Source organism: Stegodyphus dumicola, chromosome 2 (genome assembly GCF_044657685.1).
Source record: "Stegodyphus dumicola isolate Sdum_Otavi_A_Nest chromosome 2, ASM4465768v1".
Taxonomy (NCBI): domain Eukaryota; kingdom Metazoa; phylum Arthropoda; class Arachnida; order Araneae; family Eresidae; genus Stegodyphus; species Stegodyphus dumicola.
Genome location: NC_140769.1, coordinates 88,815,551 through 88,842,177, shown reverse-complemented (window position 1 = coordinate 88,842,177; position 26,627 = coordinate 88,815,551). Strand labels below are relative to the sequence as shown.

General features: G+C 32.4%; 1 protein-coding gene across 2 annotated transcripts in view; it reads right to left on the bottom strand.

The window, feature by feature from the left end:
* Rpn5 (regulatory particle non-ATPase 5) overlaps positions 1–26,627 on the bottom strand; it is a 54,361-nt gene that overhangs the window by 3,821 nt on the left and 23,913 nt on the right. For both annotated transcript variants that reach the window (XM_085810863.1, XM_035363273.2), the window contains exons 6-9: positions 22,721–22,870; positions 14,208–14,455; positions 12,528–12,702; positions 5,928–6,005 (exon numbers count right to left, since the gene is read on the bottom strand). In XM_085810863.1, coding sequence (XP_085666989.1) covers positions 5,928–6,005; positions 12,528–12,702; positions 14,208–14,455; positions 22,721–22,870 — 651 coding nt within the window. The remainder of the gene's footprint in view (positions 1–5,927; positions 6,006–12,527; positions 12,703–14,207; positions 14,456–22,720; positions 22,871–26,627) is intronic.

Here is a 26,627-nt window from a genome sequence, read left to right as displayed (position 1 = left end):
TTTCAAAATATTGTAAAATTCTAGCATCAAAATCCTTAACAAACTTTAAAAAAGCTTTTTGGGGGGGGGCAGAGCAAGTTCAAAAACATGTAAATTCAAACATGAAAAAATAATAACATATGAAAATCTGAAACAGGCCAGAGTGAAAAAACTGCAAAATTACAGCATAAAAAATATAACCAAGGAAAAAAACCTTAAAGATCTAATTAAAATTAAGCAGAAATAATCCAACATATGAAAAAATAATAAAAAAATGAAAATCTGATCCACAAATCATAAAATTCAAGTAGTTAGTTCTTATAATAAAGCAAAGAAAGAAATGAAATGAAAAAATATTAATTTGACAGTACCCAATAGCAAAACAGTGTTGTCTAGCCTGTGCTAAGTAATGAAATTAGATTAGCTATGAAATTTAAACTGTAATATAAAAATTGCTGTATTATAAAACTGTATTATAAACATAAACTGTATTATAAAATTAATTAGAAAAACTTTAACATAAAATTAAATATGGTGTTGTCAAAATGAATAATTTGTGAAAGGAAAAACACTGAATTACATCTTATAAATCTGATTCTGAAGTTCCATTTATGCTTTTTTGCTCATTTATGAGCTGCTATCATTCACTAGACATATCTGCCACAGAATAAAGGTATCAATATTCTTTGCATTCAGATGTCTTTCCTCTTTTACAATATTTTTACAAGAGACTTTATACACCAATAATATGAAGAAAATAATGATAAAACATTTTTCCAAAGAAATATAAAATCTGAAGATTTTATAATCCAGAATTGAAAAATTAAAAAATTTGCTTTAGTGCTTCCCATGAGACTCCAACTGGAAAAATGAAATTTATAAGTGACTATATTAACACATTGAGTGCCACGTCAGCCATCTGTGGCTGTCACTAAACTTTCCGTTTAGGCCGTTTCAGCCATCTGTGCCCGACACTAAACTTTCCGTTTAGGCTGTGTCAGCCATCTGTGGCTGACACTAGACTTTCTGTTCAGGACGCATCGGCCGCCGCTGGCTGACAGTGTGTAACATGACATAGTATAACTATCAAATATACACTGTTTAACAACCCTTTGATATTATTTTTATAATTTTTTTAACTAAAAACTCCAGAAATTGAATATTATGATCCTAGAGACAAATAATATACAAATTTAAAAAAATCTACTCTTGCCCATTGTTCTGTGGATGGTGGTCGCACTGTGAAACCACCGCGCGTCTAGGACTTTGAAACTTACCGAGGTAAGTAGGAAAAAAAAACTTAACTTTTCTCTGTGCGCGTTTTAATAAATGACGAAATTTACGAATTTTAAAAAAATGCATGTAAGAATTGCATTATATATAATTTTTTTACATTATTTTACAAAGTAAATCGTCAGAAAAAATTAAAAAATAAACATTTATGTAATTTTTCTATAGCAGTGAAAATATAAGTACCTACATAATAAGGACATTTGGATAAATGGATTAAAAAACTCAATAAAATAACAATAAAAAAGAACTCAGTGGTTTTTTTTTTTTTTTTTTTTTTAATTTTAAATTTTAAAGAACTCTTTTTTTTTTTGTGTGTGTGTGTGTGTGACATTGTTCAAAGCATGTTTTGTCTCTTTGGTACATGCATAGACCCACATTGCACGTTTCGCACATACATCTTGTTCTATGAGGTTTCTTCCTTGTGCTACAAAATGTACACTGCCTGGATTTAAAATTCACTGGTATATGTCCAGCGTTATTTAGTTTCTTTTCATCTGGCACATGAAATTTGTGGGTTTTTTATGTTAATGGGGGGGGGGGTCTTTTTGGCTTTGTACGGATTGTTCATTTCCCATTCATACTTATTTTATTCGCACTTCATCCCAAAATATTCAGAAAATGTTTTTAATTTAAATAAAATTTTTACGCACTTTCTATTTTAAATTATAGCAAAGTATATTTACATTAAATTTAAACCACAGGAAATAATTTATAAAATCACAACACTAGCTTGGGGAGCAAGTGTGTTGATGTCAGAAAAAAGTATTTGGAAAAGAAAGACCTTTTTACTGGGCAGGTGCATGTATTGTATAACTTTGTGGTTTCAAAGCCTGTTATCTATATCCGGGTAAAAATAAACATTCCTATTTGAAAAGCAAGCGAACGCCATTGAGAAGCAAACGCCAGTGGTTTCAAGGTGCGACCACCGAGCCTCTAGAGGATTGTAAGCATTGTGACACAATGTTCTAGTGGCGCAGTGGTCGCACCCTGAAACCACATAGCAAATGCCATACATATAGAGGATATTAATAAAAGGAAGTTATTTTGTCTCATCGAAAACGAATTTTAAAAGGCATCCGATTTGAAGTATTAATACCTAAAACATATATGATTCTAGAGTCATTTTGTGTTATTTAGATGTAAAAGATCAGTAATCAATTCATTTTCTCTCAAAAATTTCGGAAAAAAAAAATTTGGAAAATGGTGGTTTCAGGGCGCGACCACCGCGTGTCAAAGGGTTAATGGAATTAAATTACAGAAAACTTATTTAAAATTTAACGTAATTTTGAATCATTATAGGACTAATGGATTTCACTGAAACACGGTAAACATAAAAACGGTTCTCCATTACAGCTATTACAAAATGTGACAACTCTGTTAGTCTTTTTTCTGGCCATTTACTCCACCAGCTTCTGTTGCATTTTTATCATAACATAATTTACAATATTTCCGTACTTCAGAGGCTTTTCCCGGTTTTCTTTGGAGTTTATGTTGTCACTTTTTAGATATTCTTGCATTTTTGTTTGATGGAATGTCTTCTTTTTCATAACTTGTAAGAGATAGCACTAATTATTTCCAGAATTCAGTAATGTTAATTTTCTGCTTCATAATATCTTTCATAAATCGGCCACGAATCCATTTCGATAAAATCTTATCTATTTGGCCAAACAGTAAAGAAAACAGACTTGGCACGTAACGTGTTGAATCAATGCCTAAAGGAATCACGTTCCAAACATAAACTATCTTCTACTGTGATAAGAATCACTGGCCCTACAATACAGTACTTTTAAGCGCCGCGCGTGGCGTGAACGAGATTGCCTAAGAAATACACGTGGAGTTCAACAGGTTAAAAAAAATTTTTATTGTGAACTTCCAGAGGCATGTTATTTTCATAGTTTTTAGGATAATATATAGTACATCTGGATATTTCTAATAAAATAGAGCAGAAAATGATTTTCAAGACTATATGCTAGCATTACCATTATAATCCTGATTATATTACATTTTAAGACCTAAATTTCAAATATTTTAGATAAAAATACAATCAAAACAGCATTCTAAATTTCTTTCATATGCAAGCTTACAATGCAATGTTATTCAATCTTAAAAATGTTTGACCAATTTAGGTAATCTGGAAGAAAAAAAAACTATTTTTAACTAATTGATGTTTCCTGTTCTAGAATGTATTCATAAAAATACTGGCTACCAAAATGTACTGTGCAGCCTACAACACCAAATACATTAAATTCGGTCTCATTCGTACAGAAGTTGGCCAGACCTGTACTAAAAAGTTTACATTTTTTTAATGTTCATTTGTTTAAAAAATAATGTGAAAACTGTATTTCCATGAATTATTTTTTACTTTTGTTATTTTTCTGACAAAAATTTTTACCAAAAGAATATCCAATTAATTCTTTTACATTAAATCAAAGACTAAATCCATTAGACATGGCCAATCTAAATGGAGAAATTAAGAATGATATTCAATAAGGATGAAGGTATATGGCTGCGATTTCTAAAAATTTAATTTCGGTCTTATACTATGAATGTCTCAGTTAAGAAATCTTTCAAAGATCAATTTCAAAGGCTGAATGGCTTTTACTGTCTGTCTACCACAGGAACAGCTCTTGAACAGCCATTTCTTGGCAAAGAAACAAATCTTTGGCCTGTGAAAAAATGCATTTAAGTTTATCATCTTCATGCAACTAATGGCAAATTGGCAATATACACTCTTTAATTTTTGCCTTAAATAAAATATTCATTACAATATTGTTCTATTTCTCCCATGATAAACATTCGCCAAAAACAAAATAAAACCTTCATCTGACTTATCCCTACTCGAATTGTATAAAGCCTGTAATGATAGCGGCCAATGCCACATATTGGTTGGTGAAAGTAATTTCTTTGATAGACAACAGAATGGAAATAACCATATCTTGAGATAAAACATAACAGCTAAATTCAAGCAAAATGTATAACTGGATCATAAAAGCATGAAAATTAATTTCCCTGACAATAACTATGAAGAATTTTAAGAAACATTTCAATGTAATGAATGTTTCTATTTGATTTAATCCAGCTGGATGGGTAAAGTAATGGTCTCTGGGGATCTGCAGTCAGGCAGAGACAGTGATGCATAAGACCAAGAGAATTAGGAATTCAATAGCGTTTTGCTTTAATATAATAGAAACTTAATTATTTGTTGCTCTGTTAATTGCATGCTTCTATTATTCACCAACTACTGTATGGAAAAAATGAACAAAAATCTGCAATAAATAAAAAGTATAAAAAAATCATAATTTAAATTAGACCATATTATACAATAAAACATGACTGTTTTGTCACTGTAAAAGAATACTAGAGTAAATATGAGTATTGCTACAGATAGCTAGAATTAAAGATTTTCAAATATTAAATGATGAGGAACGTTCATAAAATGTGGTGACAATGGGAACAAAATGCCTCAAACTCACATTAGTAAACAACATCACCACTATACCACAACAGAAATCACTAACCTTGATATATCATGATTTGTCTACGCCTTACTGCACACTGCGAGAGGAATATGTAGAGCTTTCACTTATTCACAAAAAATTTTGGTAAAGAATATATGTATAGCTAAGATATTTTCTTAAGTCTGCAGTTAAAGGAACATGGCATCTCCAACTTTTCCTAATAGAAAAAACCAACATCACACTAAAAAGAAAATCAACAGCAAGACACTTCAGTGGTGATCACAAGTATGAGATGATCTGTTTCACCTTTACCATAATGCAACTAGCTCACTTAACTCAAACTCAATGGGGCTCAATCACATCCTTCCAAATATATCCTTCAAAGCACATGGACTCAGTATACACAAACACACACACATATATATATATATATATATAAACACACACTTTAGTGCACTAGGGCTTCGAAAAAGAACCAAGCTCAGGTAAAATTAGGCAAAAAATAAAGCCCCTTAGATTGCCACACATTTTAAATAAATTTCTATCAAAAGAATTTTAAATAAAACTCTATCAATCTGACATAGGTCTTTACCTATTCAGGACCAAATATACTGGTCAGATTTTGCATTTTACACTGACATGTTTCTATTCTAATCAGAAAAGGCTCAATCTTTACTATAATTGTATTTTTTAATATTGTGCTTTACACTAGAGAATTGCCACTGGAATTATGAGATCTGCCTAATTTTGCATTTTACATTGGCATGTTTTTATTCCAATTAGAAACAGACTTGCTTTGACTAATTTGCACTTTCAAGTATTATGCTGTGCACTAAAGAACTGGTCTCTCTTATTTATAGAAAAGACATACTGCATGCAGCAGCCAGATCTCAAGCATGTTTTTGCACCTGTAATTATAATACATGACTAGCAGCTCCGTATCGGTAGACAGGAACTCAGGCCATTACAACAATGGCAAAACCAACATTGAATCACTTCATGCTAAAATATGAATAAATTATAAAATTAAAAACCTATCTAAGATTCCTGGAACTTCCAAAAACAAAGACAACGACAACAAAAAAAAAAAAGGCTTGTGCAGTAACATAAATAACTACATTAATAAAAAATCAGATAAAATCGTTTAAGCACATATGGAGAATTTATAACATTTGCATTAATATTGAAATTACTTACTTGTTCATTCAAATCTAACAATTCAGCCATGCGCTGAAGAGTAATGCGTGTGTAATACTTTGCCATAATCCTTATATTCTGGAATAAAATACAGTTAAAGACTTGTTTAGAGATTTAATATATAATTCAGCAAGAAGCAATTTTATGCTAATACAAATGTTTTCAGCCACCCCCCCCCTTTTTTAGGTTTGTATGAAAGCTATTTAAATTCTCTCTGACGGAAATTTGAATTAAAATAATTAGGCTTCTAAATAAAATATCCTTTGAAAAAAAGGTGGCAGGCAGATGTGAACCCATTTAATAATTTTCCACTAAAAGGATTATTACTACCAACATAATTTCTTGCTTTTACAATAGAATGAACAACATTATTTACAGAATAAAAATAATAAATAAATGAATAAAATATAAATTTGAATCTTAAATTAATCACTACAATGTATAATTATAAGGCCAAGTCTATCATTAAAAACCACAGCTAATAGCTATGCAATTCACAATTCACATGCAGATCCATTTAAAAATACTGCATGACACTTAAAAAATTCTATAATGAGGAAAATTAATATGTCATGTGCATGACACTTAAAAAATACTATAATGAGGAAAAATAATATGTCATGTACTTTATTATAACACTAAGTAACAATTTCAGGCTAATGGGTAGAAAAGAAGCATATGAAATTTTAATGCAGTCTCTAACTGGCATTAGTCACACAGAAAAGCTCAAAAGGTATTTAAAGCGAAATTATTTTAGGGGAAGGTACTGCAAGTGCATGCAGTTATATACATACATCATGTCCACGAATTATTTACCTGGCCTTTATTTTCACAATTGTTAGCCGTACACATATGCTTCAATTACAAAACTGTTTCAAATGATGCAAAAATTCATGATTTAGCAACTTTAAATTTAGAAAAATTAATTTTAAAAAAATTATGAAATATAAATTTTTATACAGTACTCTTGTCTCTATATTTATTTATATTTAGTACTCATTATAAAAACTTAAACACAGAAGGGCTGACTCGCATATGATAAAAATTAACTGAGATATTTAATTGCAAAATTTGCAATTTTTCACATTTTCAACTTGCCTTGAGCGATCTGTTAATAAATAAATTATAATAATTTGAGGTAATGTTTTTTTCCCTTGAATGTCATTCAATGATTGTGATTTGTTAATGTGCAACATTCTTTAATTTATAATTTTGTTAAAACTGATATGCCAAATGAACTTTCATCCAAGTAATTTACAAGTTTTCAAATGCTAAAAATGTGATAAAGTTTTTTTTTTTTTTTTCCCTCCCTGTTGTCAGTTTTTAGCATCAAGTAAATATAGTTATGTCGAAGAGAGGTAATAAAAATCTGCTGGTAAAACAGTCATCAAGTTAACTTTTTTTTGGAGGGGGGATCCTGCTTTTTTTTTATACCAGAAAAATGCATAGCAGCATCTTTCCAAAAATTTTGCCGCATTACATTATACTACCAGTCATCACTGCCATCATGCACTTATTGCCACTATAATAAAGCTGCACTGCCCTACACTGGTGATTGAAAATCCATAGACCAGTAGTAACCAACAGCTTTGACATACACAGGGTTGCTACTCAAACAGGAGAATGAAATTCCCCGACTTCCCCAGGTATCTTTTAAGAAAATTCCAGTCTATTCGCGTTATGCATGTTTGCTGTGCTAAGAGGTAAAATAATTATGGTATTACTTGAAAACACAAAAATTTGCTAATTACATATGACTTATATATATATATATGCATATATAAATATAATCCAAAAAGCATTACTATGATAACTAAAATAGGAGTTATTTTCTCCACTGAAAATTGAGATCAGAATCTGCCAGATCTGGATTAAAAATGTCTTTTTTTTTTTTTTTTTTTTTTGCAGACAAATGAAAGAAACAAATCTATTTAATGATATTTTTAAACATATTCGGGTTATATTTATTTAGCAGCATACTTAAGCAAAAAATATGTGCATTAAATTTCGTGATAGTATGTCATCATACTGCTAGAATTAGTTTCAGGATTATGCTAGAGAAAATTTCCTGAAATTTGAAAGTATTATTTATTAATAATAAATAAATTTAAAGGGAAGAAGCAACATTAAATGATACGAATAACATAAAAATAAAGATAATTACTTAAAAATTGAATTAGAATAATTAACGATATTTTAGCGAATATAGTTATATTAAATGGTTAAGCCTTAAGCCTAGATGATTACTATTTTTTTATTTTACTGCAAAATGACAAATAAGGCATTTATTAAAAAGAAAAAAAAAAGTTTAAAAGATTTTGCAGGTAAAATCCTAGTATACGCTACGGCCTTGGCAAGATTTCGAAAATTGTCACCAACACCAAAATGACCTGTTTACTGTTTATCATTATGTCTCCAAATCCCGTGTATACCATACATGGAGGTTAGAATAGAATACATGGAGGCTATTCTAACCAAAGAACGACTAAATAAAGTATGAAAGGTTCCATAGACGTAATGCTATTACGCCACTAGAAAGAGGAGGGAAAATTCGTCAAGGAATTTCGGAAACTGGAGGCGAGAATTTCCCTCTTTGCGATGTCTACAGGAAACTGAGGAAAACGTGTTAAGAAACGTTTCTTCTTTGAAACTGAGGAAGACGTTTCTTCTTTGACTTTTCGCAATAATTTAAACACGGATTTGCATACTGTTTTTTTTTTTTTTTTTTGTTTGTTTGTTTGTTTGTTTCTTGGGGCTCAAAATAACTAATTTACTTGTGTGAAAAAATATTTTCTTTTCTTTTAAATTTAAAGAAATTTTAAACGATATTCATTTTATGTCGACATCGGGTTCGAGCTTTGCCGACAGATATTTTGCGCATGCGCAGCTGTTTTCCTCTACGTTGGAACAGAGCCACTCCTGTTTGTTACGCAGAAGTTTTCCTTCTTAACAATACATATTTTTTTATTCTAACCTCCATGGTACCGTATACTAGGATTAAACCAACATGCACATGCGATTCTCTCGAGGTTACTGGAAGCCAAAGATGCTGAAAATTTTCTTTGCCTTTCTAAAAGACAATTTATTAGAGCTGCAAAAATTGGCTCTATGCTAGATGCCCGAATGATGCTCATGCGATACACAATTTGTCAAGAAAGTGATCACTTCCAACGCTGGTGCAAAACTCAGTTTTTTGGGGAAGGATTGCCGTATGAAATTCCCTGACTTTCCTTGAAGTTTAGAGTCAATTTTTGAATTCCTCGACTTTTTCTTGTTTTCCAGGTAGCATGGCAACCTTGCATACATCAGTGGTTTTTATTATTATTATTATTATTATTATTATTATTATTATTATTATTATTATTTTGAGAAATTGTGTAAATTTATTACACTGCTCAACAACAGTGATTTTATGGGATGACCAACAATAAGTCATCAGAAATCAACCTGCAGGTCACCACCAACTATCTATACTACACTCATTTCCAAAAGTTAAGCAAGGAGAGGAAAATGCTAATTTCCAGAAGCGAATCAGAATTGAAGAGGATGCAATTCGCTGCAGAGGTAGATGGAAGTATGCAAATATGTTAGGTAATAGTCAATCGTGCTTTCATTTCAAGAAATATGCAAAAAAGGCAGTCTTATAAGAAGCCAGCTTTATGAAGGGTTACAGAAGTTGATTGTAAGTGCTGATAGAAGGTGTTTAAAACTTTCGTACAATTTGTTTTCAAGACATACATGTTTCTATGACTTCCAGAAGACTAATGGAAGATTCTGAGAGCTGGCATGCTGTGGGGCACATTGAAGCAGGACAGTCAATCACAGATGTTGCTTTTTTCTTCGGCGTTCATCATTCTGTAATTTCACGTTTATGAAAACAATTCCAAACCACACAGACAGTTGTCTGAAGGCCCGTAGCTGGTTGCCCAAGGGTTACAACCCCTGCGGAAGATCGATATGTTGCTATTGTAGCCTTCTGGAGCCAGATGACAAGTGTATAAGGATATGGCGTGAACAATGAACGCACAATCAGTCCCAAAACATCACCGAACATCACGCATTCTGAGGCAAAAGCATTATGCAGTGGGCAGAGATTTCATTAGAATACTGCACCGACCTGCAAATCTTTAAACGGGGTTCTTTGATGGCTGTCCGGTATCGAGATGAAGTCCTAGAAACCATTGTGAGATTGTACACTGCAGCAGTTGGCCCTACTTTTGTTTTAACGGACAATAATGCACATCCCCATAGAGCCGACATTGTCGATGACTACCTGGAGAGTGAAGAGATTGAGGCCCTACTTTTGTTTTAACGGACGATAACGCACATCCCCATAGAGCTGACATTGTCGATGACTACCTGGATAGTGAAGGGATTGCACGTATGGCATGGCCAGCATATTCGCCCGATCTTAATTTCATTGAAAATATTTGGAATGCTCTCGGCCGTGCTGTATCTTCACATTTCCCACCTCCAGCCACTCTTACTGAGCTAGAAACTGCTATACAAAAAGAATGGTGATTGCTTAAATCTGCGATGGTTGACCACCTAATTGAAAGCATGGTCACAAGGTGTAAAGTTTGTATACAGATGAGGAGGGATCACATACCCTATTAATGTCCTTTTTTTTTCACTTTATACATAATTCTGTTTATGTCTCCAGTATGTGATTATCTGATAACTTACAAAATTTTAATATTGTTTTCATTTGTGTATACAATTATTGATTTTGTTTTATGCAGAAATATATATGCTACTTTCCTGCCGAATTTTGTGTCAATCAAAGCAGTATTTGTTGATTTTTTTGCATTTTACATTTTCGTACTTAACTTTTGGAAGCGAGTGTAGTTTCCAAAAATTAAGGAAAAATCGCAAAAACAGCGATAACTTATTAAAAAATAATCCAATCTGTATAAAATTTGAATATGTTGTCAAATAAGAAATACTCAGTAAAACTGCGGTATGCAAATTAGTGGTGCTGCAATCAAAATATGTCATCTGCGAGGAACATAAAATTGCATGTTTCAGAGCAAGCCTGCAAATTTCGCAAAATTTGTAATACTGAGATAAGAAATCTGGGATAGCCAATTTGTAACAATGACCTCCAGGCATAATTTGCCCCAAAATTTGTGATGAAGAGCTATTGGGAGACTAGAGGCAACTCAGACAGAAGTGACCTGATGGCAAAATGCAAGTCCTTCCGTGTTTCATAGACTTTGGTAATAATATCTAACCACAGATTTGGCATCCAGGAGGTTCAGCCAAGGATGGCCAAGTGCTATGGAGAGTGATGATGACCAATATTTGTTGGTAAGTGCATGAAGGACTGGAACCTTAACTCTGACTCACAACTCAGATATTTCCTTGCTGCAGCCACTGGAAGGTTGGTGTCAACATTGATTGTACAAAGAAAGCTTCACAAAGGAGGTCTGTATGCAAGGTGACCAGCCATTTGGATGTCATTCATGTCACATCACAGAAGGAAACATTTGAGGTGGGGATGTCAACATGTCCACTAGACAGCTGATCAATGGAAAACTGTTCTTTCTATATGAATCCAGGTTTAACCTTCAAAGTGACAAGTGTTATTTGGTTTGGAGAGAACCTGGAACCCATTATCCATCCATCAAACATCTGTGAAAGAGATGCATACGGAGGAGGCAGTGTCTGTGTTTGGGATGGTATCTTTTTGGGTGAAAGCACAGATTTCTATTTCTTTCTATATGGAAAAGTGAATACACAAGAGTATAGAGATAGCATCCTTGATGCTTATGTGTGCCCTCATGCCACAGCAATAGGTGATATCCTGCTACAGGACAATAATGCTAGACTGCACAGGGCTCATGTTGTGGATGATTATCTTCAGCAGCAAACAATTCAGCACAAGGAGTGGCCAGCTCAATCAGTTGACCTGAATCCTAACAGATATTTCAGGATGCTTTAGGAAGATGTATGGCTGCTCTCAATAATCCTCTTTAGACTCTTGCAACTGCTTTGTAAGAGCAATGGCTTTCATTTCCTATGGAATTGATAGACTGCATGATTAACAACATCACACATCGCTGTATGTGTTGTACTGCTTCTAGGGGAGATTAAACTCCATATCGAATGTATTTTTCGTATACCAAATATATGCATCTGGATTTGTTCACTTTACACATATGCTAATTTCTATAACACCATAATTGTCTGGCAACTTCTTTTCATGTTATTTAAACCTTACTATGTGTTGTAAGTCAATTTCATTAAATTCTACATGTAACTTTTTGAGTAATTATCATTTTTGCGATTTTTTTTCCTTAATTAATGATAACTGGTGTATTTTGATGGGTACGGGCTTCTTTCACTTTAATATAATTTTTTTCAAGTTACTTAAATTCATGTCAGTATAACTACATGCACAGTGTGGAGAAAATTCTTAAAAACTTGCTATCTATTTACAGAGATATTTATATGGGAGAAATATATCATTTTATATATTTTTTCAGAAATATACTATACCACATGCATAAAACAAAACAAAAAAAAAAAAAAATTCAAGAATGCTATCAACACAGACCAATTGGTATAGATTTGTTTAATACATTAAATCAAACTTACATGTTCAACAACTCTATTTTTTAAGTCTTGCCAACATTTCTTCCCAATTTCATCATGACCAAAGACTTCAGCGGCTGTTATATCTGATGTAGCTTCACGTAAGTCAGGTTCATATTTTTGATGCAATAATCGCCAGTTAATTAATTCAGATGTCGTAAAAAGCTGCAACAATTCCCTGAAAATAAAGTTTATTTTTTATACTTAAAATTTAAGTCTTCAGATTTTATGTGAAGCATGTTAAAAATGAAAATTATTCCTCCTTCCCCACATAAACAATATTTTACGCTCCTGTGATACTTAAATACTCATGAGGTCTGTATGCAAGGCAACTTAAAATATTTAAAACAAAACTAACTTTAAAAGTTTACTATATTTATTAATGAAAATTTTAAATCTATTAATTTAATATATAAGTTTCCTTATAAAGAAATACATCTAAGATTTTAGAAGGAGCAGAAAAAGTATACTTTTTACAAATTGTTTCATACTTTCAGTTTGATTATATAAATTATTAATATAAATTAATTATATATATAAACCAAAAATTGGAGCAGTTGGACAACAAATTTAATTTGTGTGAATTTTTTTTTCCAAAGTTAGAATTAGAAGCATGAATTGCCCATTCCCACAAAACAATGCATTCAGTTAGCATGTCATCCTGATAGAGCTGTTCAGTGATTGAGCTGCCCGTGACTGAACGTGTTAAAGAAACCTGAAGAGAATTTTCACTTTCACAAATTTAGCAACCAATCATTGCATAAAATGGGTAGTTATATAGTTTTATATTGACTGTACAGACCATCATTCACTCCTGAACTAATTCATAGAACCGATTCACTTAAATCAATGAGCGAATGCCGATTTGAAGCACCACGGAGCAGTACCTCCTTTTCAGTTCACCTATTCAGAGCTCTTGTTGGAAAGGGCCATGAAAAGTTGATTTTTAGGGAAGATAGCCATTCGTTCTTTTCTCACGTTATAAGCAAGTTTAATCCTTATCATTTCTTTACTATTTGAAAAAAAGTTTTAGTTCAGAATTTTACTGTAGTTCTATGTAGAAAGGAGATTTTAGAAAATCTCAAAATTAGATTTGAAAGAAATCAGTTCACTTCTAATTGACTGTGAAAACCAGTTCTTGTTGACTGTAAAAGCTGGTGAAAAATATCCTGCTAAACTTAACATTTCATGCTGGAAGAATTTTGCAAGAACAGATGATATTTAATTTTGTTAGATAATTCCAGATTACTTTTAATTCAGTGACATAATAAAGACATACAAATTATGGATACAGTATTGGGGGTGATTGCATCCCTCATTTCGAAAATCCTAAAACTAGCATGGAAAAAACTCCTACATAAGGGGCACAATAGCCCTAGTAGGCCACAGCCTGCAGTGCCCCAAAATCTGCTTTTGACCTTGAGCCCCGGAGTGCATCAGCACATGCCCTGGGCAAGTGGTCAGCTTGTCGCAGGACCCCCGGTGTTTAGTCCCCAAGCAAACTTGGGGGAAATAACATTTTATCGACCCACTCAAGGAACGAAAGGCTGAGTCAACCTTGCCCAGCTTAGGGATCGAACACTGGACCTGTGGTGCAGCTGCACGACACACTAGCCACTTATTATATATATATGTATAGATATAGATAGATATCAAAAAAATAATTAATTAACCAATTCTTACTTATATTTAGGTAGCTCATCCAACGTTTTATCTTCTTTCACTCTGTGAATAAGATCAGATTGTTCATTATCATAAGGAGAAAGTACGAGGTACATTACGACCTTTTTCAATGCTACGTGCTTCTTTTCAACATCTTCCTGGATCTGAGCTGTATCATAGACAGCTCTAAAATGCTTGCAAATGGACAAATAAGAACCTTCATGTTGATCAAGTTCAATCATAAGTCGGTAAAATTTCAGTTTTAGATCCTATTGGCAAAATCAAGAAGAAAATATATAAATAAACTTATGTATCATGCAATTTATAAATAATTTGGAATAAAATACCTTTAATCATTCATTGCTTAATACTTTAATCAATTCATATCTTAAATCTTTTTTTTAACAGGTACAAGTACACTATACCCAACTTTTAAAAGTTCACTTTACATCACTTTGCTTTCATGAAGGACTGTTTCAGTACTTGTAGCCATAATGAAAGAAATGATAAAAGCATTACAAAGAAAATGGGAAAAAAACAGCATTCAAGTTATTTTATGCTAATTTTAACCCATCTAAAACAGGCATGTCATATGTGTATCACCAACAAGTGCTATCTCACAGCCAAGTGTATATATGAATCCTGTGTAATTCACTCTGCGGCCAGACGTACCACATGACTTTTTAGATAGAACATTTAATTAGTACTTTTTGTTGCCACTAGATTCAGCTGTATGTCCATTATGGTGAAATTCATCACACTGAAGCATGTTGACCTTCATTCCTATGCAATTTTTTTTTTTTTTTTTTTTTCATTTTGTCTTTTTGTTTTGGAATGATAGGTATATTGGTTGGGTGCTGTTGAACCATGCACAGACTCTTTAACTGTGTCAGTTGATATAATCAAATGCAAAACAAATGCATTTGTTGGCAATGCTTCAGAATTTTTATTAAAGTTTCAGATTAAACAAAATCCATGATTGGATGTTTCTGCCATATATATTTATTTAAATCAAAAATTATGTTACTCTAGAACTGATTATTTTATGAATTTTTTAGGAAAATATAATGATAAAGTTTTAAAATTAATTCTGATAATTGTACAGGTGCTCCTCTCATAAACAAACCAAAAATTGGAGCAGCTGGACAACAAATTTAATTTGTGTGATTTTTTTTTTCCAAAGTTAGAATTAGAAGCATGAATTGCCCATTCCCACAAAACAATGCATTCAGTTAGCATGTCATCCTGATAGAGCTGTTCAGTGATTGAGCTGCCCGTGACTGAACGTGTTAAAGAAACCTGAAGAGAATTTTCACTTTCACAAATTTAGCAACCAATCATTGCATAAAATGGGTAGTTATATAGTTTTATATTGACTGTACAGACCATCATTCACTCCTGAACTAATTCATAGAACCGATTCACTTAAATCAATGAGCGAATGCCGATTTGAAGCACCACGGAGCAGTACCTCCTTTTCAGTTCACCTATTCAGAGCTCTTGTTGGAAAGGGCCATGAAAAGTTGATTTTTAGGGAAGATAGCCATTCGTTCTTTTCTCACGTTATAAGCAAGTTTAATCCTTATCATTTCTTTACTATTTGAAAAAAAGTTTTAGTTCAGAATTTTACTGTAGTTCTATGTAGAAAGGAGATTTTAGAAAATCTCAAAATTAGATTTGAAAGAAATCAGTTCACTTCTAATTGACTGTGAAAACCAGTTCTTGTTGACTGTAAAAGCTGGTGAAAAATATCCTGCTAAACTTAACATTTCATGCTGGAAGAATTTTGCAAGAACAGATGATATTTAATTTTGTTAGATAATTCCAGATTACTTTTAATTCAGTGACATAATAAAGACATACAAATTATGGATACAGTATTGGGGGTGATTGCATCCCTCATTTCGAAAATCCTAAAACTAGCATGGAAAAAACTCCTACATAATTTCAAATAATTCAGAATATTAATGTGAAATAAATACATATATGCATACATACATATTTTCAAATAATTTCATGAGCTAAGTAAAGAGTATAATTTTAAAAATTTATTAACAATTCATTCTTTTTTTTTTTTTTTCCAATCATTTTACACACAGTTGCTTACCATTCTGGTCTCTTCGCATTTAAACTTTTTTTTTTTTTTTTTTTTTAAATTTAGATTGCGTTTTGGGGGGAGAGAGGAATCAGTTTCAGGAAATCGGTTGCATTTATACTTTTCTTTGCTAACACTTGAAAGTTTGGTAACATCAGCAAGACATTTTGATATAGTATCTGTTTTTCACTTGACTCTTTAAGTATTAGATCAGAACTTGAAATATGCATACTAGCAGATGTACAGATAAGATATTGCTAAAAGGAAGAGAATGATTCCTGGAATGTAAAGAATTGTGGTAAGCTGTCCAGTTATTCAACAAAATACCCCTAATAAATATACCAAAAGGATTTTCTGAGCCAAAAACTGCACATGTATTTTGTAATATAATGAGAATAAATAATATTTCACTCTCAGCATAGCATCCAGACAATCAGTGATAATGGAAATTGTCTACATTTTGTTATATTAGGCCAGTGTGCTCACACGAGAAACTTGATCTCTCACTAAGCTTTATAGTCTACGAACACAATCTTTTTATAGTTTATGGTCTAAACATTTAAACATTTATAATTTCTGAGAGATATATAAATTCTAAAATAAAATTTGAAAAGATAATGAGATCTGCATTTCATAAATCATTTTCAGACCACACTCAACCCTGTAGCATATAAAAAACTTTAAATATGAGCTCAAGCTTCGATTGGTTTATTTAATTATGGCAAAGCACACAAAGGATATCTGCCTGAGGGATGTCTTTATGAAGGACTTTCTAACTCAAGCTTTGAAATTATCTTTCAAATTAATTCATTAAAAATCTGTGGTACTTTTGTGATCATATAAATTTCAGCTTGCAGTAGAACTGCCATGTTTTTGCCATTTTCAAGTATATATGAGGGATACCCAACCCACACATGCGTAAACCACACAACCTGTTTGACTACATGTGGATTTGCATGCTTTATATTTAACCATCATTCAGCTAAATATCCACTTGTTATAAGAATGTAAGGATTGCCCTTACAGATTTTTGTTTTCTTCATACACTTTTTGAATACTTTGTTTTATTATTTTATGAAAGAAACAGTACCTCAACGGCCCTAAAATTAACCAAACAAGTGTTTTCTGCTAATTTATAAAATCACCAATTTTTCATGGAGGTGAAAATAATCACAAAATGCCAAGTTTGCAACAGTCATTCCAGTGGCCAAAAATTCCTAATAGCATTTAAAAGAGGAAAAAAAAAAAGTCGTCTTTGTGAACCTGACATTACATAACTTCATCTAAATACAATCTAAGTTGTATAGCACTGCTTTACATGGTTTTTTTTATTGTGCTTTTTCTCCATAACCCCCCATCTTTCAATGTTTTGAATGTGAATGCTAGTACCAAGATCTACAAAATTATGTTGTTGATTAAATTCTACAGCTCTCAGTTCATTAGTTTTTGTAAGCTTCCAAGAATCCAAACCAACTGCAGATGAAAAACAAAGCAGATCGAATATATCCACACTAGCTCACTAAGAATTAATCAGAGTTATACAAAACCAAAATTAAAATATTATTAGGGTGTTGCAACATCAAGCTCATCCATAACTGGCCTTAAATCATGTTGTTTAACAACAATTTTTATTTGTTGAAATGACAGTGAGCAAAATATGTAAGTATCAAACAATGAAACTCTGAAAAGTCATACACATGAAATGCAGAATATTCTGAATGATGACAAGGAACTATGTTTCATTATTTGAAAACAGGTCCATTCAGACTATTCATCTTACCTTTAACTTCTGTTGTAACTACTGTAATGCCTAACAGTAAAGAGATTCAAATTTTCAAATTTGTTTTCCGTCTTTACTTTCATTTAAAATCATGTATGGGCTTACAAGATATAGGAACTATAATCTCAAATCAAATCAAATCAAATGATTGGTTGATTTAAGGTAAAACACACCAGGGCTATCTTCAAAAGATGGGATGTCTACATTAAGAACTTTTTCTTACACTGACTTGTATTAACATAATACTAATACAGGCAGTCACAAACAATCTGTAAACATTATTTGCTCATCCCAATAGATTCAAATCACAATATGATTACATAGCTTCTTCATGCCTTTTCTGTAACACAAGTTCCTGTACCTTTCTATCGTACCAACTTCAGAAGATTTAGCTTTTTTTTTTAATTCTGTAAAGTCTCCTAAAGTCATATATACTGGTGACCAAAATTGTGGACACTTTTGGAAATTTTTATGTTTTTGAACTTTGTATGCTTATAGAAAACGTTACGTTTCACAAAATGAAAACTTGTATATATCATTTTAAAGAGAATTTATTACTGAATTCAATACAAAACACAAAATTCAATTATTTGCAACACAAAAAAAAAAAAAAAAAAACGATAATATTTATCGACATACATTAGATAGTGATGAATGCAGTGAGTTATCAGTACTTAGTAGGGTACCCTTTATTTTTGATTACAGCTTCACATCGACGTTTCATTGAGCTGACAAGAGTTTTAAGCTCTTCTTTCGTTATTACATGATGCCAGGAAACAATTATAGCCTCAATTAGTTCCCTTTTATTTGATGGGCATCTCATTCGAACAAGAGTTTTCAAACGGTGCTACAAATTTTCGATAGGATTGAGGTCAGGACTGTTTCCTGGCCATGACAACAATTTAATGCTCTTTGTACGAAACCACTCTTTCAATATTTTGGCCGTGTGGCAAGGAGCAGAATCCTGCTGAAAAATAAATGAAGCATTGTTGGGAAACAGATCTCTGATAGAAGGTAGAAGTTTTGGTTCTAGAATAGTGTCAATGTATTTTCTGGCATTCAGCGTCCCATTGATGACATGAAGGCGACGAATACCATCTGCTGACATGCATGACCAAATCATAAAACTAACTGGGTTCTTCACAGTTGCTTGAATGCAGTCAGGATGTAGCTTTTCTCCTATTCTATCTACGTCTTACATATTTTTGCCCATCACTACCAAATAACGATATCTTAGTTTCATCACTCCATATAACTTGTGACCACTGATCATCTGTCCAATTAATGTGTTCCTTTGCCCACTGCATTCTTTTTTTTTTTTTTTTTTTTTTTTCGTTGCTGAAAATTAAAATAAGGCTTTTTTCATGGAATTCTACCTCTCAGTCCAACATCTGTTAATCTTTTCCTGATTGTTCTTGAACTGACAGAAACACCAGCGTCATTCAGATCACTTCTGATCGCCCCTGATGACATTTTTCTATCTTGGAGACATAGTCTTTTTTTCTTCTGTCATCAGTAGATGTGGTGCACCTTTTTCGGCCTTTTCCTTCTTTGTTTTTTATTGAATTTGTCTCATGATATCGTAAACAAAACTTTCGGACTCAGATGTAGTCACTGAACCACCCACCTGTCTTGCAATTTCAGCATAGGAAAGACCACTTTCTCGTAACACAATAATATTACATCTCTTTCTAGGTGTCCAATATACTCTTTTATTTGATGTCATTGTTTCTTGACTAATATTAAAAATTTTTACAAAAATTCCTACTTGTAATTGCAGTGTATAGGAAACAGGTCCTCCCTCTACAGAACAAAGCAAAATAATGAATTGTTTCAAGTGTAAACATGATGTCAGCTTCTACTGGCAGTTACTAACATTTGATTGATTCTCAGAACAAGAACAGTGATTGGCCAGGAAAGCTAGACATTACAAACCACTTCATAACTGTGTTTTTTATTTATATTAAAATACATATAACTTTTTTTGTATTGCAAATAATTGAGTTTTGTGTTTTGTATTGAATTCAGTAATAAATTCTCTTTAAAATGATATATACAAGTTTCCATTTCGCAAAACGTAACATTTTCTATAAGCATACAAAGTTCAAAAACAAAAATTTCCAAAAGTGTCCACAATTTTCCCCACCACTGTATTTATCATATGATTAGAACTTTTATTATAGGTTAGTGTTATTTAGTGTAGGCTATTTTTTGGTAAGAGAACATTAAAAAAATTATCTAATATAAATAAATGACAAATGTTCATAAGATAATTTTTAGCAACAATCTATTATAATGCAAATTTTTATCCTACATGAAAGAATAACAAAATATTCAATTAAAAATTACTCTGTGCATGAAAGTATAAAGCTGTTTAGGCAATGTATCAACAGCATGGAAAGTATAAGGAAAGGGACCAATTTATTTTCACTTTTCACAAAAATGATGCTGTTCTTGTCCCTTTATTAATACAGCATGCTACAATCAAACCTGATCACCTATCATCATGTTTTACACAGATCGCGTGCATGATCACTGTCATTGCGTGTTGGATATGCAAGGTAATGAATTTGAACTAACAATAGATGGTGTGGCACATATGGAATGCCTATCTAGAAAATACACTGCTCTCCAAAACTTAAGGAACAGCATGTCTAATCTGAGATTGAAGCAACTTACAAACAAAAAATTTAGAAGACATGTTCACTAAACAGTTCTTTAATCAATGTGATATAGAATGTTTCTAAAGTTCAACACAAACATGAATTAGAACAAAAAATTGCACTTTTGACAGAGAAATTCGGTCTTGGAGAAACAGTATATTGCAGTTTTTTGAGAAATAATGGGATGGTGACATTATAAAATTGGATACTAATAAGGAATGTGCCCACCCATAGCTGCAATACATTAGCAGCAGTAATGTTCCATGCTGTCAATTAAGTTGTCAGTCAGTGAAATGGGAAGCAACGACCAGACACAGAATAATCCTTGTTCAAGCTCATACAGTGACCTTGGAAAAAGACTTAAACCAGCAACCTGCCTCCCAATGTAGTCCCAAAGATGCTCTATCGGATTCATGTCTGGGGACTGAGCTGGCCATTCCATATACTTTATACCATGATCCTCAAGATATTCTTCAGCAAGCCAAGCTCGGTGCGGTCACACATTTTCATCCATCAGAAGAAATTCAGGACCGATAGCAGCAGCATATGGGCGGACATACTGATCGAGGATCTCAACTCAATATCTCACACCAGCCAAAGTCTGTTCCTCCATGGAACACATGCAGTGACCACTGAGAGAAATTCCAGCCCAAACCATTATTCCACCACTTCTGTAACTATTTCCACAATGTGGGATTGGTTGTATCTGGTGTGTTGTTACCTCCAGATCAGCTGACAACCTGAATCACTCTCCATTGTGAACCTGGACTCATCTGTGAAAAGAATAGAAGCCATTGTTGACTGGTCCAGGAGACGTGTTCTCTTCCCCAACATAAACAGGCACCTCTGTGTCCTCGTGTCAAGGGGACACAAATAACTGGTAATCCTGGCACCTGTATTGTGCCAGGTGTCTGCACACTGTAGTAGCTGATATTCATGTTCCTGTTACCACTAAATGATCTGCCGAGTTGAGGCACAGTAATGTTTTCCTCCTTCGGGCAGAAAGAACTAAATAACAGTCTCCCACACGTTATAATTCTAGGTCTGACTGGAACCACAGAATCCTCAGATTCAGACTTATTCCAAAGTTGGTGGACCACACTAACAGAGAGATTGAGATGTCTAGCAGCATCAGCTTGTGACATCCCCACTTCCATCCATCCGATCGCCCGCTACCTCGACGAATCGGGCAAACGACTTATCTTGGATATTGATAGATTCTCCTGAATATTGTCCACAAAAACGTAATACCAATTGAAGATCAACACTCGTGAACAAAAATTACAATTTTTGCATTTTTTCTCCAACTCCTATATAAGTATCCATTTTTATAACATAAAAATGGTAGCTATTGTTTTTACACATATTTTCTTAAACTTCGTTATCGTCATGCATAAGAACTGCGAATTTAAACATTATTGATATTTTTGTAATGGTGAGCTTTGAAAAACATGCTGTTTCTTAACTTTTGGAATCAGTGTAGTTCAACAAGATAGTGACATTCTTGCAGAAATGTTTAAAACAAGAGCAACAAAGTGTTATGAGATATTTAATGAAAAGATGACACTGCTTTGGCCCCGCATTGTTATTTTTCGTCACTACCTCCCTGTTTTGGAAGTGGGTAATTTATGCACCTGCTGCCTTTCATGGATGTGATAAATATACAGGTGATTAATTTTAACCATATGCACTAATAGTATTGATAAAAGAATACATTTTAAAGCATTATATATTCATTTCTACCATTAAACTAACTAGTACAAAAATTCCAAGTCACTGAAATTTTTCTATAAGGAAGAAATTTTAAATGTCAACAGGGCTGCATTTTAAAATTATTCTCAATAACAGAACTACTTTCAAGGAAACAGCATATTTCATATATTTTATGATGTACATTCATAGACAGAAAATCAATACAAGGATGAGAATAACAATATTTTTTCGTAAAAAGTACTAGTACAGCATAATATATAAACATGATGAATAAACTGCTCACTTGTGCACTAGCATCATCAAAAAACTTTGTACTAATTTTCTTGCTGATGATCTGTGTTCGAACATAATCTTTAATAGCTAGGCATAATCTCATTTGTTCCAATATTAATTCTACTTTTTCTCTCCGATCCATAGAACCAAATGTTTCCACCTGGCAAAAAGAAATATTTTTAAATTTCAAACACACAAAATTTTTAATTTTAACAATTTTTAACATTTAAAAATTGCTTCGTGGATATTTTAAAATAAAATTAGTGATTATTTACAAAAAATAATAATACAGTCAAAAGTCTTTAATCCGGACTTATCAGGACTTCGGCGATTCTGGATTATCGATTTTTCCGAATTATAGATCATCAGTTTAAATCTGGTAAGATGGCATGCAGAAATTATCAAATTAAAAATATGAAACCGTAATTTATGAAATAAAGAACAATTATGATCTAAAGGGTATCAAAATTTACAAAAAAAAAGCTTAATATTTATTTGTTTACTTTATTAAACATTTCTTTCAATGTAAGTTGTTTAAGTTGCTTCGTTTTACGTGATAATACTTTTACTTATACTTACGTAATAATTCTATAAAAGGACATAATTTCTTCTTAATTCTATAATTCTATTATTATTCTATATCTTATTAATTCTATAAAAGGACATAATTAAAAGTCCCGCTGTTCAAGTCCTATAATTGCTGTGTCGAGAATACCAACTAATTTGTCAATCGAAATTTTTTCATTTTCAATAAACTCTGTGTCACTTTCTTCACTATCGGAAGCGAATTATAATGACGAGGAATTTGATTTAAATCATATAAAAGACGGAGTACATCGAGATGAAATACTACATTTAGTAAGGAATTATAAGCCAAATAAAATAAAAACATCGGCCCTGAAGATAAGGATAGTGCTGACAGATCAACTTCCAATTCATTGTGCGCCGCGGCGTCCCCCGCAGAGCAGCGTGAAATTGATAAACAGATTTCGGAATGCTTAGAGAAACAAAGGATATGCCTTTATCCATTTTTTGCAGCAATTCCACTTTTTGTTTGACGGACATTGAAACATACTTTCACTTTGTAGATCCTTTGGCAGCTCCAGCATCGGAAATTCTATTTGACATAATCAAAAGTTCAAGCTTAATTTTATAAAATTGCTCTAACAGTCTGCAAAAAATAAGCCGGATCTAATTCGAAGATTAAGGAACAACACAATCTGCAACATTAACTGAAATAGATAATTAGATAAGTTTAGCTTAGCTTATACCGTCCGTTATACATTAAACGTGCATGCGTAAACGTATTATGCGCATGCATATGCGCTTGCGTAAAAGTATTATGCGCATGCGTGTCCGGATTAACGACTTTTGACTGTAATAATAAATTTTCTTTAATATATATAATTTAATATTGTAAATCTAATTAGCAAGAAAGGATAACTCAAAAATTACTTCCCAAGTTTAGCGCTCCATTAAACAAGAAGAAAAAGGTCATACAAATGCCAATCAAATCAAATTTTTATTTTAAGCTGCTTACATCAGAATATGATCTAACATAATATGTTTTTCCTGATAATGAATTGTCTTTTCCAATCTCAAGCCAAATCTTGTCACCCACTCAGAGAAAATCTGTTGAAACTGCAGAAATTTCATGCTCGAGTTTTCAGTTTCTACAGTGTCTACGGATTACTCATACTCTTTGTCTTTTAAAAGGCCCCACAAAAAAGAAATTAAATATTTGATGTCTGGGAAATGAGAAGGCTAATCCACTCAAATTCAAAAATGGTTTGAATAATCCAAAGCAACGATATTATCATCAAATCATTATTCAAAAAACTAAAAATGGATTTAGTGCAACACCACCTGCCATGAAACATTAATACTTGTCAGTTGCAAAATAAATTAAGACTTAAACTTGTTTGTTATGATTTTAAATTAATGAAATAAAAATTTGGGGTTGATCTTTACTGTACGGCACCCCTTGGTTTCTATCTGGAAAAGTCAGCAAGTGGTATTGGTTGCTCGTGAAATCTAGAAGCCTGCTGAGTTAAATATGTTTTTCGGTAACCCTAATGTTGATAATGTTGGCAAAACTAGAAAATTGGAAAGGAAGAGGGGAAAATAAGTTTTTATTTTATTTTTTTTTATTTTTGTCTCTAAAAGGGGTTATTTCCGCGAATGTCATCAAACGTGTTATGGTAAATTTAGATTTGGACTATTTTTTGTAATAGTAACCCTTTCATATGAACCCGGGTTTGGTTTTCAGTTGCTGTGTTTCCTTGCATGTGCGTGGTATGGTCTTGAATTTTTAATTTGCTATTATTTTGCTGTGGATACTATCATTTGAATATGTCTGAGGTGGGTAAGAGTATGAATAATGATTAGCAGCGGATGAGCAAAAGTGTCAAAAATTTAATTGAATTGTTTATGTAGAGGATGGAGGATATGGTGGTGGGAAGCGTAAACATATGCATGTGAAAAAAAGGTATGCTAAAAAATTGACATTTCATTTATTTATTCATCTCTGTGCATTAACTTTTGTTAAAAGATTTGTTGTTTAATGATTTTATCTTAGGAAATATGTATTTTTGGTTATTCATTTACTCTGTTTGTGTATTTTTGGTTATTTGTTCGTCTCTTGAGTGTTAAGACAGCAGCGAATTTTTCTGGTTAACATGATAGTTTTAACTTTGTTCTAGCTTCCTGATTTTGTTAAATTTAAAATAGGTTGATGTGTACATGGACAAAGTTAAGGCAGTGTGCAATGCCTATTTAGTGCATTTCTCTGATTTTTTCTTTTAAATAGGTTGATGTATACATGGACACTGAATTTGTACAAGTCTTTGACTTCTTGTTTTGGTTTTGTGTAGCAGACAGAAGGCTCGGCACCATCTTGAAATTAGTGCCGATCTTGGAGTCAAAAAAGAGATGATTCGCTAAGGGGTACCATAGAGTAAATTTTAACCAAATTTGGTTATTTCATGTTACAGTGACCTTAGTCAAAAACAGAAATTAGCATGTACTGGCAAGATTCAAACAGTTACCAATCTGTATGTAGTTTATGTTTTACATGTGTACAGAATTTGTTTCTTCAGTTAATGAAAGTTTTCAGTACTTAAATATTAACATAGCCACCTTTATGAAATATGGGAATTTTTCACAGATGAAAAGGTATAAATTACTTATCGGATGCAAGACAGTTTTCGCAACTTATTTTTTCAAGATTCTCAAAATATCAATCTTTATCATAAGCTGGCAAACTTTACATATGAAAAATATTTCAGCAATTTAAAATACATAGGATTACATGATACATTAAATAAAATAAAACACAAACTTTTCCAAATTTTTCTGCATTTTTTTCCTTTCTCCCCAAGTACACAGTGATCTCTTTTTTCGTTAAAAAAACATCAGAGAATTGCACAGACCCAGCATCATGCAAACCTTGGCAACACTGACTATCTACTAAATGCATCTCCTCATTGTCCTCTTTAGGAGATTTTATGACAAAATTCTGTATTCCTGAAGAAATGCAACTATATTTTCTTCCACTGTTGGTAAATTCCACAGGCACATATTTTAAAATTAAGTTTCAACAAAAAATATCAAGATTTGTTTAAAAAAACCTTGGAATTTGGAACAAAAAAAAGGCACCATCTATGGTAGTTGCAATAACACATAAGTACCTATTTTTTTGGTTTGCCACTGCTAAATTTACCATTTTTAATATTAGATATTATGAGGGCCAGCAAAATAGTGAACAAAAAGCACAGGCGTATAGTTCGCCATCACTTAGAGCCCTCCTTGGCATAGTTCATGTTCAGACATCATCTCAGCCATGATAAGCAAATAAATTATTAGCGGCAACTGCTTAACTGAGGGCATTAGAAAGTGTCTGTTAAAAATCAATTTCA